At 38.5% G+C, this 17,792-nt stretch overlaps 1 protein-coding gene across 3 annotated transcripts in view; it reads right to left on the bottom strand.

Moving 5' to 3' along the window:
• DIAPH3 (diaphanous related formin 3) overlaps positions 1-17,792 on the bottom strand; it is a 502,952-nt gene that overhangs the window by 275,485 nt on the left and 209,675 nt on the right. For all 3 annotated transcript variants that reach the window (XM_065581159.1, XM_065581157.1, XM_065581158.1), the window contains one exon: positions 337-432. In XM_065581159.1, the coding sequence (XP_065437231.1) occupies positions 337-432 (96 nt within the window). The remainder of the gene's footprint in view (positions 1-336; positions 433-17,792) is intronic.

Here is a 17,792-nt window from a genome sequence, read left to right as displayed (position 1 = left end):
TTACCTGGAATAGTCTGAATTTGTTGAATATTGAGACAGACTGCAGGGAGAGCTAACCGAAAGACATTTTTGGTTTTATAATTTTAAATAACTGATGGTGCCCAAAGCTTGAGTATGGATGATTTTTATTATTCTAAATAAACACACATTTAAAATGTATTAATTGAAATTAGCTTGAATTTTAGACTAATTATTAAAAAAATCATCACTTGAATAAAACATCAAAACAAGACATCCAGACAAGTTCTACACAAATAATTTTAAAAGCAAAAGACGGTTTCACAAAAATCAACTATGGCAATTGCTTTGGTTGTCAACAAAATAGCTTCTGCTTACAGAGGTTCTGTGCAATCTTCGGGTCTAAGACTTTTAGTTCTTTGATTCGTTTCTTAATAGATTTCTTCTCTTCAAAATCTTCTTCCTCCTTTTTTACTGTCAAAGTAAAGAAAACAAACATTTATTCACAGTATCAAATGTAGAGAGCAAAATTCCTTAGTGGAAAAAGCTCTCCAAGTCAGACTGTAGACAAATCATTATGAGAAAGAATGAACTACCAGTTATATTTTGTTTTGTAATTATTACTCTTGTGTTTTCTTCAGTGGTACCAAGGAAGACAGCAGCCTTTTCAACATATTAGCTTTTTTTTTTTATAAACACAAAAAGGTATTTTTCTCAAAAATACAGAACCTAGAATTTTATAAAACAATGTCAAGCGTTAGTTGACCCCAGGATTTCAGATCATGCAACATGAATATGATTGTGGTCAGCTTGGTCATATGGTGCACCGGAAAAGAATGAACTTGAAAGTCAATTTTTAAACATGAGTTTTAACAAGTCTAAACATACTGAACATATAAAATGTCAAAAACTGCAATTCAACATTAAGGACATAAGACATTTTACAACATTATACAAATACATCAATGGGGAACAAAATGTGAGTGCTACTGTGAACAGAGTATTCTAGTATCAGACTCACTGTGGCCAAAATAAAAGTATCAATTGATTGAATTAAAAAATATTTAAAAATCAGGTTGGGATATGGTTGATCTGTTTTAATTATTTCCCTTTCCTCTTTCAAAAACAGGTATCTCAGATTAAGTCAATCACTTCTTGTCCTACCTTGAGTGCACATGAAGAACAATTGATCACAGCACAGGTGCCGGCTTCCTCTGAGCCCCAGGGTGATCAACCCCGCTCTCTGCCCCAGGCCCCGCCTAACTCCTTCCCTCAAGCCCTCGCCTTCCCTCTTCCTGCCCCCACTTCTCCCCCGCCCTACCTCTTCCCGCCCCTTCCACTCCCTCCTGCAAGAGCACCCCATCCCCGCTCCTCCCCAACCCCTTCCAGCACCTCCTGCATGCCACAAACAGCTGTTCGTGGCAGGCGGAAGGTGCTATGGAGGGAGGGGGAAGAGTTGATCGGGGGGGGGGGGGGGGAACAATGGCAGACAGGAAACATTGGGGGAAGGGAGGGAGGTGGATGCTAAGCACCCACTATTTTTTTTTCTGTGGGTGCTTGTAGCGAGGTGGTCACCCGCTCCTGCCCTGAAGGGCTTGAAATCAGCCCTGGGAGAGGGCTGAAGCTGCGGGAGGTCTGCTATTGGGGAAAGCAGCCTGACTCAGCTGATTGGGGAAATAGTCACAGCTGGAGCCATGCCCCAATCAGGGCACAGCTAGCCCTTATAAGAGGGCAGTGGGCCAAGAGCTAAGACAGAGTCTCTCTCTAGCTTGCTGAGGGAGAAGGGCCTGGCTACTGGGGAGCTGAACAGAGTACCTAAAGTAGAGCAGAGCTGGGGGAAGGCTAGAGGAGCTGGGGCAGCTCCAGCCTGGAAAACCCCCAGGCTGCAGGCCTTGTTAAAGGCCAGAAAGGGTACTGGGGTTGCAGAGGGGCAGTCTAAGGGTAGGCAGAGACAGCAGGTCCAAACCCCCCTTGCTGGTGATGAGTGGCATTTACATTGCAGTCTGCCCCAATGAACAGGGGCTAGACCGAGACTGGCAGTAGCCATAGTCTGAGGCGAGGTGGGGATAGAGGATGGGGGTTCCCTGGGGAGGGGAAACCCAGATCTGTGGGGGTACTGCCAGGGGGCAGCACCCCAGCCTGAAAGGGGCACCAGGGTCCAGGAGGGACTCAGGCCCAGCGGCAAGTGGGACACTGGCCTGCAGAGGGCGCTCCGGAGGCTGGAAACACTAATTCCCTGGACGACCAGCAGGAGGCGCCTCAGGGGTGAGTTCCACCCCGTGACAGTGCTCCAACCCAGTGTTGGCACCTATGGATCATAGTCCTCTTTATGACGGCCCTTAACATATTGAAAGACTTATTAGATTGCACTCCACCTATTCTTCTTTTCTCAAGACTAAACATGCCCAGTGTTTTAACCTTTGTTCACATAATAGGTTTTCTAAAGCTATCATTATTTTTGTTCCTCTCCTCTAGATTCTCTCCAATTTGTTCACATCCTTCTTAACGTGTCGTGCCCAAAACCGAACATGATGCTGATACTGAGGCCTCACCAATGCTGCGAAAGGGGGACAATAATGCCTCATATGGCACACTCCTGCTAATAACCCCCAAAATGATATTAGCCTTTTTTTTGTTAACAGCATCGCATTGTTGCCTAGTCAGTTATTCTCCATTGTATTTTGCAGATTTAACTTTTGAGTCTTGAGTAAAATACTTCACATATATTTTCACTCAATTTCATAGTGCTGATTTCAAACCAATTCTCCAATTTATCGAGGTCCTTTTAGAATTCTAATCCCATCCTCCAATGTCCTTGCAACCCCACCTACCTTGGTGTCAACCACAATTTTTTATAAGCACAATCTTCACTCTTATTATTCAAAATATTATTGAAAATATGTAATAGTATCAGACCCAGGAAAGACCTCTGTGGGACCCCACTATCATCCTCCCAGTTTGAAAGTGAATCATTGATAACTCCTCTTTTGCAGACTATGTATTTTCAGGACTAACAATTAAAAGTGAATTAAAAATTGACATCAATCCTTCAAAAATGAATTTCCAACTGTAACCCATCTGAAATATTTCTGAGAGTTTAACTATATGGGACGCTTGAAGTATTTGTATTATTGTATTAAAAATAATTTGAAACAAAAAAAATGTCTGATGCTGGGTACTAAGTTTTTTAAAGAACTCACATTTTAATTAATTCTATTTCAAATTAATAAACCAGTTTCATTGTTAATTCTTAGAAAATTACTTCATACACAAAAAAGAGAATGTGCTGTACTTTGAAGGAGATATGTTGTATTCTTCATATACAATAAAGTAATTGAATCTCTGCTTTAACGAGGAAACTCAACTCAGCCTTAACCATGGATCCACAAACAGCTCTTTCACGATAATAAAATTAACACCACAAATAATTAAAATGTAGAACATGTTTGCCATTTATCAATTTCATCACCAAAGTTGCAAGTTACGATGACATCTCAAAAAGTAGTTGTCAGTGGAGACTCATCATCAAATGGGGATGGTCTTTAACGAGGTTCCACAGAGACTGGTTCTAAGCACAACACTACTGAATGTTTTATCAATCAGTACAAATAATGGTTAATACATTTTTTAGAAGATACAAAAATAAATGATAATGAAGATAGGGCAACAATACATGGCAATCTGAATCACTTGGTGAGCTGGGCCCATTCAAACAATGTATTTTAATGCAGACAGATGCAAGGTCACATCGAGGAACAAAGAATGCAGGCCATACCTACCTACAGAAGGGGAGCCGGTATATGGGAAAAGCAGTGACTTTAAAAACAATTTAGGGGTCATAGCATACAGACAACTGAAGATGAGCTCCCAGAACAATACTATGGGGGAAAGGGATAATACAATCCTAATATAAACAGGTGATTAGAGAGTAGAAGTAGGGGAGGTGATTTTACTTCTGTATATGGCCATAGTGAGTCTGACACTAGAATACTTCATACAGTTCTGTTGTCTATATTTTTTTAAGAGATGTTGAAAAACTGAAGGTGCAGAAAAGAGTCACAAAAATGATTCAAGTGATGGGGCAAAAAACCTGCCTTACAGTGATATACTCAAAGAGCTCAGCCTGTTTAGCTTATAAAAAGAAGATCAAGGGGTGATCTTAATAAACTTCTCCCTGGGTATAAGCACTTGCACGGAGAGAAAATACTAGATATTAAAGGGTTCTTTATTCTAGTAGAGAAAAGCATAAACAAGACCCTGTGGCTAGAAACAGAAGAGAAACAAATTCAAATTAGAAATAAGGTGTGCAGTTTTAGCAAAGAGGGTGATCTATCACAAGAACAAACTACTATAGGAGTGATGAATTCTCCATCTCTAGTAGTCTTTCAAAACAAGACTGGATGCCTTTCTAGATGGTTTGCTTTAGCAAAACAAGCTATTGGGCTCAATACTGGAGTAAATGGTTGAAATGTAATGGCCTGTAATATACAAGCAAGAAGTCAGATTATATGATTTCCCTTCTGGCCTCAAAATCTATGACTCTGAGTTCCATTCTCCCTTCTCCCCCATTTTTTTCTGTCTAGATTGTAAGCTCTTTATTTGTGTATTTGTATGTCACCTAGCAAAATGGGTCCACAATCCTAGGTGGAGCTTCTGTGCACTGCCATAATAGAAATAATAAATAATTAAAAAACACCGTTTAATGGCAGTGGCATAAAAAGTCACACTAATAATTGTGGGCATTTCTCTTCAAAAATTTGGTAAAAAAGAATCAGATAGCCTTATCAGATTCAGTTTCCTTACTCCCGGAAAGAACTTCCCAGTTCTTTTTTTAAATCCTCAGAAGGTAGAAAAGCTTTTCCATCACTATAACAATAAAATACATATTGGTTTTGCTTTTTTCACAAACTTTTATTTGTGAAAATAAGGTTAACTTCCAAACTGACTTAGACTCCTAACTCATTTAGGCACTTTTGAAAATTTTACCCAGTAGAAGGAAACCCTAAAGAAATACATTCAGCCCTAACCATCCAATTATTTCTTCTGAAAAAAATCACGATTTATTATTAATGCAATAGCACTTCATACATCTTTCCTGATCAGGAAAAGATGTAAAAACAATTACCACTGTTTCATCATGAATTCTCTTTCCTCTACTGCAATAAAGTATTATATTTTGCAACCAAATGACTGTCTTCCAAGAGTCACAACAGAGAACCCAGTTCTTTGGCCTGATTTTAATCAGTCTATTATCTTAGGGTATGTCTACACTACCCGCCGGATCAGCGGGCGGGGATCAATCCAGCCGGGATCGATTTATCGCATCTAGTCTACATAAATCGATCCCCGAGTGCTCTCCCGTCGACTGCTGTACTCCACCGCCGCGAGTTGAAGTTGTGTAACTTAGATCAATTCCCCGCCTCCAAGTGTAGACCAGACCTTAGACACAACATGTACACTGTCATGTGCATTAAACAATTAATAGAACAAATGAGAATGCCATATTTCAGGTAGCATTTATGATTGGGTAGGTACACTTCTGAACCGTCATGCATTACAGACATGGCACTGGAATGAAAATAGCAGAATGGTACATGACTATTTTAGAAAAATGAGCCAATAGGACACTGGCTTGTCAGTCTATGTGCAACCTCCTTTATTTCCCCCCCCCCTTTTTTTTTTTAATTAGTTAAATCACTTTATTTTGTGCAGTCTTTATTACATAGTCAGTCTCTTGAATTGGATTGCTTGGGTAAATAGCGCTAATAGAGGAACAACAAATGTGTTTGTGTTTCCTGCCTCCATCTGCTGGTAAAAAACTATATTTACCACGGTGTAGAATGATCCAACAAAGACCAGCAAAAAGTCAGCAGTCAAAAAAACATTTATTTATTTTTAATAATAAGTCTGTAAGTCAAAAATAAAGACTGAAAATAATCTAGCCAATGCCCTATGGAATTTCATACAAAAAAAAACTTACATGCATGAATTTATAGCAATATACAATATGACATATCCTTGGGGGGAAATATTTACTTTAATACAGAGTAAACAAAAATCGTCTAAAAGCAAAATGAATCTCTCTCTCTATGTGTGTGTGTGTATATGTATATATAAAAAAACTACTGTGAACTTACAGGATAATTCTTCATGGGAATTCCACTCACATCCTTTTTTAATGCCAGCAGAAGGAAGCAAAGGATACATATTACTTTTATTTCACAATGAAAAACTTTGTATGATGCTGTGTATATGAAAGGTGATCATTAATATCACTGTTGTTACCACTGTTACACAAGTTCCATAAATCTTATGCAAAGTATATCATGTAAGATGTCAGTGGAAAAGTTATGATTTGATAACTATGATTATCCTGTTTATATGCATGTATCATTTTTGTATCTGAAGTTATGAATATTGGCTATGTACAGGTATCTTATACATGTGTTGTATTCCTGGGTAACACCCAGTAGATAGAATTTACATCTGGGCTAGACAGCTATGTATTGATGGACCATCAAGGGGACACAGATCTCAAAATGGGTCATTGAAGAAACTCATCCCACCCTGCTAGCTCTTCCTGAAGACACTTCAGACAGTAAAGAGACAATGGCCCACCCTCCTCTGTGATTTGGCAAAACATCTAAGGGCATGTGATATGATCATGTGACCCTGGATTCCAAGTAATTTTCCATGCACCTGAAACCTCTCCATGTTGCCTCATACCTGCTATAATTCTCTGGACTGTGTATTTACAACAAAAAGCTGCATCTTGAATTATGGACTGAGGAACTTCCAATCTTTTGAAAGTTACCAGAGAGACTTTACAAGACAGCAGTCTATTCCAACACTAATACAAACCTGATATAAGGACTTCGGAATCATTTGTGTATATATATAATCTATTAAATATTTGTAACTTTCTTCTTTTCTTATATTATTAAATCTTTAGTTAGTTTACTAAGGATTGGCTGACAGTATGATTTGGGGGTAAAAATCGGAGATTAATATTGATCTGGGGACATGTGTCTGATTCTTTGGGATTAGAAAGGACCTCACATATGGTGAAATGGGTTTTCAATAATCTCTCACTATATTAAATTGGGTTGCCTGGATAGGAACCAAGGGCCGGAATGCCTAAAGGGGTCTGTGTTTGACTTGTGGTGGTACTGCAGAAGCTCTTTTGTTACTGGTTTGGTGAATCTAATTATAGAGTATGCCACAAGCTTTGGGGATTGTCTGCTTCTTTTCTTGCCCTGAGTGTGGCATTCTCAGTGTGGCCATCCCTGGTGCCCGGTCACACCTTGCATTTTTCAATGAAAATCCTTCACCTGCCTCCAGATACTTAAGCCTGTGGGGGGCTGGGGGGGAAGAAAGGTTCTCTCATTGCCTGCCTCCCAAGTTCCTCCCTGAAGTCCTGTCTATTCTGAGTAGAAAGCAGAGCAGAAAGAAGTCAGAGAACAAAGATTTTTTTTTTTTTTTACATTGGGTAGCAAAGGTTGAACACGTGAATTAAGATAGCTTGACTACTGCGAAGACAGAGAGAAGGAGAAAATGAAAATATAGATTTAAATACAAATTACAAAAGTGGTGGAATTTACAAGACACATGCCAAAGAGCAACCAATTACTTTGTTATATTATTTTCCTCCCCCCAGCCACCATTCCTGATATGATCCCCTCTCACTCTAAATTATAAACACTTTGGAGTTTGGAACTTTTGTATCTAAAGTATCTAGCACAGTTTAGATGTTATATAAATATAATTGAATAATAATACAGAGTGCTAGACAGACCCATTTTCAAACTACATTGTATTCCAAGCTTCCTCACACACAGATGGAATATACTAAAAATCAAGCAAACACTGTAGATACTCTTTCTAAAAACATTTAGGCTGGGATTTTCAAATTCTGAAAAGCAATGAGAGGTGGTCACTACTTTAACAAATTATTATTCATAACTTAAAATTAATAAAATTATTTATTACTACATTTTCATGGATAAATGTTAAACATTTCAGATTATCAGAAGTTGATTGGCCCCAACATAAAACCAGCTAGATTGATCACTATTATTAATTAAAGGCCTTGCCCTGACAAAAATATTTATAAAAGAATTATCTGACCATATTTTCCAATTCCACACACAAATAAAATCTTCAAATTAACTCAAAAACTGTTAGTCTTTGATGCTGATTAGGAAAGCAACTGAATTCAGGGTAGCACTAAAGCTCTTTTAGATCAACAGAGCTTCAGTATATGCTTAGAATTAAGCACATGCTTACATGCAGTTCTAAATGAGGACATTTAAGAAGCTTTTGATGTATGAGATGCTAGGTCACCTCCATAGTATTTAATATGTACTACATAGAATCTCCTTAGTTAGGGTTTAGCTGAGATTCATATTCAAAAAAGACAGATTAATCTTTAATTTATATGAGAAAAATACAAGTTGCGGCACTCTGGGTATAGATTGGATTTCTTAATAATTGACAAGTTAAGGTATTAGTATATGAATTACAATCATTTTAAAATGGGCTATTTATGACATTTCTGGTGTAAAACTTTTACTCCCTCAGTAAATTCCTGACTCTTGAGATTTGGATAATGACTCATTTTTAGACTATAACAAAACTGAAGGTACAGGTTACTTTTAAAGTTTCTCAGTGTGGTAATTTTTTCATTTATTGCTATTATTCATAACCATTTCTATCTACTTAGTGACCAACCAAGGCATATATTTTCATCAATATCACCTTCATCAAATACATTATCACTGGATGGATGCAGTAGGATCTAAGTCTTACTGTTTTATAAAGTATGCTTTTAGTCCTCATGCTTCAGAGCATAAAATTTAGACTGAGTATAAACCCATACATATTGTCTTTTACAGTCTGCATAGCCTAAAACAATAGCTATTAGATGTTTGACCTGCCATGCCCTAAGCGGTTTAACTCAGAGATGGCAATTTAAAAAGCTAGTCTCTTGAATATGTCAAAGGCTAGTATTACATGCATGGGCAATTACAAATTAAAACCTTCTATCAGGCACACTAGATCCTGCATTGTATGCAAAAAAGCTTACAGATGGAGAAGCATTACATTAGAAATGCACATATATTTATATCCATCCACTATGCAGTACAAACAACGGGCACACAATCTACTGCTACTGGTGCATAGCCTTCAGTGAGAAACTGATCTGATGAACAAATTTCAATAGAAAATATAGAAAACTATTATAATCAACTGTGTGATTTTTGACAATTAAGAATATCTGATGTGAAAACATTCATGTTAGTATAGTGCAAAATATTGGTATTTGCCATTTTTAACCACATGCTAAGAAGCTTAGTCTTTTCTGAACGAAATACTTGCCTATGCAAAACTAAAAAATATTTCAATATATTGACATTTGGTAGCTTTGACCAATAAACACAACATTAAGGTTTGAAATTAACTTAAACGATACAAACTGTAATCAGTCATGTTGCAGTACTTCGGGTCTGTGCAAAAAATGACAAACCAGATCAGCTACAACATCACGGGCTCATTCACCTGCACGTCCACCAATGTTATATATGCCATCATATGCCAGCAATGCCCCTCTGCTATGTACATTGGCCAAACTGGACAGTCACTACGCAAGAGGATAAATGGACACAAGTCAGATATCAGGAATGGCAATATACAAAAACCTGTAGGAGAACATTTCAACCTCCCTAGCCACACAATAGCAGATGTAAAGGTAGCCATCTTACAGCAAAAAAACTTCAGGACCAGACTCCAAAGAGAAACTGCTGAGCTCCAGTTCATTTGCAAATTTGACACCATCAGATCAGGATTAAACAAAGACTGTGAATGGCTATCCAACTACAGAAGCAGTTTCTCCTCCCTTGGTGTTCACACCTCAACTGCTAGCAGAGCACCTCACCCTCCCTGATTTAATTAACCTCGTTATCTCCATACTGATTTATACCTGCCTCTAGAGATTTCCATTACTTGCATCTAAAAAAGTGAGGTTCTTACCATGAAAGCTTATGCTCCCAATACTTCTGTTAGTCTCAAAGGTGCCACAGGACCCTCTGTTGCTTTTTACAGATTCAGACTAACACGGCTAACCCTCTGATACAAAAAATGACAGTTTCTCATTTGAGTACCAGTTAACCTCGCCTACAGGTTTACTTAACAGCTCCACATCATACCCTATCTAAACATACATAAAATACGCTTTCAAATGAACTGAGACTTTTTGGATCCAAGTCTCAACGTGTTTATTTTGGTGGACTTTGCTGTCTGGTTCTCTCAATCTAAGAACCCTGGGATGGAATGCATATAAAAAAAAATTCAAAGCCAGTTATGGTTTGAGTAACACCTATCTGCATTCTTGGAGATAGGCGCCACAGAGGCAGGTATCTGCCATAGATGTCTTGCTAGCTCCAACAGTCTCTCATCAATCAGCAGAGTCAATCATCTAGCATTGATATAGGAAGAACAGCTCGTGTGATTTTTTTTCCCCCCCAGGACTACTACTACAGGTATCTTAAGTCTATCAGCCATCCACCACAAAATTTCCTAGAATTTTTTTGTAGTCATCAAGCTGTGCAGAAGCAGCAGGTACTAATGCCTCATCTGGTGAGGATGAGGAAATAGCTGCTGGTATAAGCTGCTTCTCAAACTGCATGTGATAATCTTCATTCTCATGCTTCTGCTGCTGCACAGGGACACTCTGCCTCCCGTACCACTCTATGAGATCTCATTAGGGAGGAAGACCTCACCTTAGAAGGGGCAGAGGAAGATGACTTTCTTGCTTACTGCTGGCTTCAGAGGGTCCAATCTCTATCTTGGTTGAACCAGATAAAGATAAGTGTCAATGGCCACAGGAGTAAGTACCAAGAAGAAAGTTCTATAGGAATGACAAAAGGTCCTAGACTCCCTATCTGACCAACATGTGTCATAAGAATGCACTTGATAAATGCAAGTACTGCATAATGGAAAACATAATCCCAACTATACATATAAAATGATGGGGTCTACATTACCTGTTACCACTCAAGAAAGCGATCTTTGAGTCATGCATAGTTCTCTGAAAACATCCACTCAACGTGCAGCGGCAGTCAAAAAAGCGAACAGAACGTTGGGAATCATTACAAAAGGGATAGATAATAAAACAGAAAATATATTGCCACTATATAAATCCATGGTATGCCCACATCTGGAATACTGCATGCAGATGTGGTTGCCCCATCTCAAAAAAAGATGTAATGGAATTGGGAAAAGTTCAGAAAAGGGCAACAAAAATGATTAAGGGTATGGAATGGCTTCCATATGAGGAGAGATTAACAAGACTGGTACTTTTCAGCTTGGAAAAGAGACGACTAAGAAGGGATATAATTGAAGTCTACAAAATCGTGACTGGTGTGGAGAAAGTAAATAAGGAAGTGTTATTTACTCCTTCTCATAACACAAGAACTTGGATGTCACCAAATGAAATTAATTGCCAGTAGGTTTAAAACAAACAAAATGATTTTTCCCCCCACAACACGCACAGTCAGTCTGTAAAACTCTTTGCCAGAGGATGTTGTGAAGGCCAAGGTTGGACATATAACAGGGTTCAAAAAAGAACTAGAGAATTTCATAGAGGATCGGTCCATCAATGGCTAATAGCTAGGATGAGCAGGGATGGTGACCCTAGCCTCTGTTTGCCAGAAGCTGAGAATGGGCGACGGGATGGATCATTTGATGACTACCTGTTCTGTTCATACCCTCTGGGGCACCTGGCATTGGCAACTGTCGGAAGACAGGACACAGGGCTAGATGGACCTTTGGTCTGACCCAGTATGGCTGCTCTTATGTTCTAAGAAAGAGACTGTGGTGATGACTCCCTACCGTGCTTAGAGGCAAGAAAAGAAAGAATATTTCTCATCTTGAGAAAGGGCTGTCTTAATAAGAGTCTCTTCCTCTAAAGACACTGATGAAGTGCTTAGTACTGTAATGATACTAGTGGATGCTATTATAAACTACCCTTCCCTCTAGAGCAATTCAGTTAAGCTTGAGAGACTAGGTGGATTTTAATCATTTATTGAAAACTACAATATAATCCAAATATGTGATCCTAGGCTACAGGATAGCAAGTAATGTAAACAAACTCACTCCCTGCTGGGTGATAAGGTGAGGCATACCAGTTGCTGACAGATGCATCTTCTCTGTTCAGAGTCTGTCACCTCTCTACACAGAGAAACTTTTAACCCCACCCTCTAGGTCTCTCAAGTTACACATGAACCTTGTAATGGTCACATGCACAGCCTGCCCAGACAGGCCCACCTACAGCTCCTTCTACTGGTGGAAAATGTGGAACCCAAACATGTATTACAACATTAAACAAAACACATGCTTAAATGGGATGGGATGGGATGAGATGAACATTAAAGCAAGAAGGGCAAAGATGCCTCTCCCCGGGGACACAGGAGCATCTAGAGTTACAGCCTGTATGGAGTCTCTCCAATCCCCTAACAATGTTAGTATAGATGTCACTCACCGCTGTAGACAGAGGTGATGATTCTGGCAAAACAGTCACAGATAGGTCAGGGTTCCAAGAACTGCTTTAGTGCTGAGAAGGGTAGCACTGGGAACAGCTGTACTGAGGTCACTGGCAGCAGGGTTGCAGGTGACAAAGCCATCAGTATCATGTGCACCAAAGGCAGTATCAGGGTTTGCACCAGGTGAAGTACCATACTCCTGGCACTGGACTGTCTATAATGTACACAAATATCTTAACAGCAGTAATGCTTTGCCTTGTCATATAAATTGTATATGTCCTCACAGAAATCTCTCTCAGTTATGCAAAGGAGTTTATCAACATTCTAAATGCGAAAGTTGTGGGAGCATGTATTGAAATGAAAACTATTCAGACCTTAAACAGATCCATTTAAAAAAAATAATAAAATAGTAACCCAGTTTACCAGTCTTTTACCAGTCATATCCTGCACTATTTTTGATTTATTGCAAATATTTGAGTATAAAGAAGAGCTATTTCCTCCCCTAACACTACTTCTTCTGTGCTGATCTTTTAAATAAGTCAGAATCCTGTATTTACGAGCAAAATCTGCTGCTGCAGAAAAGGCTAACATCAAATTTACTCTTAGGACTTCACCATAACATCAAATAGGAGAACCTTGAATGTGTCTTACTTGATTACTACATCTTACTTAAGAGACTCTCTCGTTGACCACATTTCCTCCAATTCGGGATCATGCAGTGACTTCCTTGCATTTGTGGTTGCATTTCGAGTGACCATACAGCAAGTGTGAAAAATCGGGACGGGGGTGCGGGTAATAGGAACCTATATAAGAAAAAGATCCCAAAATCGGGACTGTCCCTATAAAATCAGGACATCTGGTCACCCGAGTTGCGTTACGTCTCTGTGACAACTACCATAATTGCTTACATGCAAGAGAAATATTAGGAAATGATTTGGTACATTTCAGTTGCCTTTGGTTCTGATCTTGTAATAAGATGCACTGAGGTCAATCCCTGTACAGAACCCCTTGGAAATCAAAGAGGATCCACACAAGTTTATGGATCTCTCAGTGCTCATCTAATTTTTGGATGAAGTCCTTCGTGTAATTTAGCAGTTAGAAACAAGGGCAGTCAGCACCAGGTGGCTGCAAGCTCTTCACAGATCACTAGCCAGTGTTCAGCAGACAACCACTGGTCCATGGACCAGTTTGAGAAGTATTTCTTGAAAGGCATTCAAGCAACTACACAGTGTACAGGTAAAAGTTTCCTTAAGAAAAATGAAAATCATGATGGAAGAACACATTTAAATTTAAATTATTTTAAACTTAATTTCTATTTACTAGTATTACAAGCTATACTCTTTGTGTTCATAATGTTAGATGGGTCCAAAAATAAAGCAATTTTTCAAACTAAAACCTTTACTTTTAAATGGATTTCTCTTTGAATAAGCTTCTCAAGTCAGGAGTTCACCCAAGAAAGATCACCTCAATGGAACTTCTCATTTAAACTTATTTCTCAGAAATATTTTATAAATCACCCCACAAATGGAATAAATTGTACTAAACAGCAATTCTCCAAAAAGATTTTGCTCAAACTAGTTTCAGGAACTTTACATTCTGGCTCCGATCTTACTTTTTAAAAGAGAAAAAATTTCTTATCTCAAACTAATCCACACCAGCAAACAGACTTTATAGTAACTTTTTAAAATGGCTATTGCATTGTCTCCCAAACAAGCAGTGCATCATAACTACTGGTAATTACTCTTGTGCAAATTCAGATGGCTTAGTGCATATAGAGCCTTTCACAAAGGAAACCACAAAGGGACCTTAAAAAGCAAAAAACAAAAACAAAAATACAACTTTTTATTAGATACTAGATTATACAAGTGTTGGGGGGTGGATTTGAGGGGGGGGGTTGTTTGATTTTTTTTTTTAATCATGGACTACTACAGGCTATTCAATTAATTAAAATATGTTTTTTCTCAGTGTTCTTAGGACTGCCATGAGAGTTCTATAAACTATCGAACTGACCCAGAGCCTTATTTAAAGTGTGGTTCACTTAGTACGATTCTACTTTAGTTAGATCTGCCATCAAAGTGATTACTTCAGCTCCAGTGAAATGTTGCTGTTCAACAGATTAAGTATTATGTTAACTGTATGTATCATATACTTCTACTGTATCTATCCTTGTAGAAGAAATTTAAAATATCCAAAACCCATTTTCTCACAGTAACTTTTACAAATCTCTCATACTTCTGTATAAGATTATCAAAGACTTAACAATTATTCTATTTTTTGGATAAAAAACTATTTTAAAATGAGAGCACCTCAAATTTTTTATTCATATTGTTCAAACTGCATGCTAATATGTATATAGTCTGTTTTCCACATATGGGAGTGAGTGATATTTATTCCACGTTTTTGTTCATTTAATTTACAGCCCCGTTACAATCAGATCTTCTGTAAAGCTTGAGATTAATCAGATCAAAGACCTGTGCTTTTAGCATAATTTTATTTCATCAGGGAAAAAGAGTGCTGAGATTATATTTTCTAATACACAGTACACTATCTTCAAAAAGGACATATTAGCTAATTTTCACTCTACTTTCTTTCACTATTTACACAAAACTAGTTCATTCACAGACAAAAAAATAATTGGAATTATTTATGAACAATGGTTTTTTTTTTGGTTTTCAACAGGACATTCTTACAGATTCCAAACATTAAAGAAGTACACACACTGGATGTTGCATGTTTCTAAAGCCAGTATGTTATAGGCCCTAGAATTTAAAAATGGGTGCCTACAGTTAGATACCTTAAAGTGGATTTAGAAACCTAAGTAAGTGGCTTGTATTTCTAAAATTATAGGCATCCAGCAGCTGCCACTGACTTCAAAAGAAAGAAAGGCCTTTTGCCACAGTCTTTTCCAAGACACACAACCTCTTTTAGAACTATTTAGTTTTGAAAACCAAGCCATTTATTTAGCTGCCTAAATTTGAATTCAAGAACCTAATCTCAGGCAACCGTTTTTCAACATCTTAGTCCAGATTTTTCACTTCATAATTAAAGATCGTCACTATTCTAAATACAGTAGTTGGGAAATATCCTCTTACCAAACAGCTATGTTAAATACTACAATTTAAACAACAGAATTCTTAAGATCTTTTATACCTGAATTTGCTTGATATTTTAAAGTTAATACATTAGAATTTATATGCAGACAATTTTTACTCTTTTAAATTACTATATTATTTACAGAAGATTTTAATCTGTGAAAGGAAGCAGCCCATTATTTCAGCATATAATAGGCTTCTGAATTCTTTATTAAAATCCTTTAGAAACTAATCAATTTCTTCTGATGTCTTCATTTCACAGGAGACAACAAATTCCTAAGGAATTCCATATTAAACTAAGAAATAGGAAATGGCTGCTCACAGAACTAGATGACTGACCTACATACCCATTCAAATGAGTATCGGATCATGATTATGACACATTATATTGTGAATACTTCTTCATGAAATATATTTCTATTTCTATGGGCTTCTTGCTAGCTGTAACTATTAATCAAATTCTAAACCCAAATTCACAATAGACAGACCTAGACAAATATATTATCATCATCAATTATTCATATTATTGTATCATCTAGGAGCTGCAGTCATGGACCAGGACTCCACTGTGCAAGGTGCTGAACGAACACAGAACAACAACAAAAACAGTCCCCTCCTCAAAGAGTTTACAATCTAAGTACATTGGGGTTACTACACTTATTGGTTTTTTTAATGGGGGATTAGGGTAAGTAACAGTATTTTTCACACTTGGTCTCTTTTTAAAATACATGAACATGTGTTATATATGTTGTTTTCAGGGCACCACAAAGGGCCTTCAAAAGGAACAAAGATAAACTAAAATCAGATGAAGGTAATAGGCCGTGGCTGCTTCAAAACCTAACAGCCCTAGGTGCATCTGGGGAGGCTACCATAGCTTCTCTTCTTTCCTATGCAATCTGTAAAAGTCCCACCATTTTTAAATCCCCTATAAAGCTCCATTCCACTCTCCTCCACTATCAAAACTGCCTCTTTCTTCGGGGAGTGTAATGCACCCCACACCAACCCTGATAGGGTTAACAAGGACTTGAGAGGCCAATTAGGTTATCTGTCATTACCTGCAAGAGGGAGAGTGGAGGTTAATTAAGAGTGAAGCCCAGCTGGGGAAGAGCTGGGACAGCACTATAAAGCCAGGAGACTGAAAGCAGATGGATGCTGCAGTCACACCCTGCAATGAAGGAGGTCATCAAGAACAGGGAGGAAGGTCCTGGGGAGAGTACGCCCCGAGCAAGGAGTAAGGAGTATAAAAAGAGGCTAGGAAGGGGTGGAGTAGCCAACAGAAGTAGAGTAGGCTCCCATGGTAAACCCAATATCAGAGGAGGGAAGTGAGAGAGGCTGGGTAGGAATGAGCCAAAGGAAACAGCAAAAGGAAGGGGACCAAGCAGATCTGGATGGCTGGTTAAAGGGTCCCTACGCTGGAACCCGGTGTAGTGGGCAGTCTTCAGTTCTCCTGCCAGCCCCTGGTATAATGGCACAGAGTCCGAACCTGGGGCTGAACACTGTTTGGAGAAGGCATTTGGACAGTGGTCTTGTTTGACTTCATAACACAAGAAGGAGTGTACTGAATGGAGACCTTCTGGCCTTCAGACAACCCCTCAACTTCGTCATTAAAGCAAGCCCCCCACAGATCAAGACCCACTAACTCAAAGCAGCACCAGGCCCTGCCAGAACAGATGTAAAATCTGCAGACCTGCTACAATGATCAATACCCCGCACAACACACCTGTCAAGATTCATGGGTCTTATCACAACATGTTGCGTACCTCATCCAATGAATCAAATGCCCTAACAACCACCATTTGGATGAAATCAGACAATCACTACACACTCAAATGAATTCTCATAGAAGAATGATGAAAGACAGAAACACCATATCACCCATAGGTGAACACTTTTCACAAAGCAATCACTCTACTGGATTTTTCAATAAAAAGTGTTGTCAAAGGAAACCTGAACACCGCCTTCAAAAAGCGAACCTTGGAACTTAAATTCATAACTCTGCTAGATACCGAGAACCATGGACTTAATAGGGACACTAGTTTTATGGCTCATTACAATAATCTGTAACACAACACACTGCCTGCTACTCTCAATTGGCCACTTCAACTCCTTTTGCATAACAATCTAACCCCCAGCTGCTCACTTTATTTCAAGTGACCACATCCAACATGCATTACGCCTTCTGCTTAACACTCTGTGCCAACTT

Source organism: Chrysemys picta, chromosome 1 (assembly GCF_011386835.1).
Source record: "Chrysemys picta bellii isolate R12L10 chromosome 1, ASM1138683v2, whole genome shotgun sequence".
In the NCBI taxonomy this organism is placed as follows: domain Eukaryota; kingdom Metazoa; phylum Chordata; order Testudines; family Emydidae; genus Chrysemys; species Chrysemys picta.
This window is presented reverse-complemented; position numbering and strand designations above follow the sequence as displayed.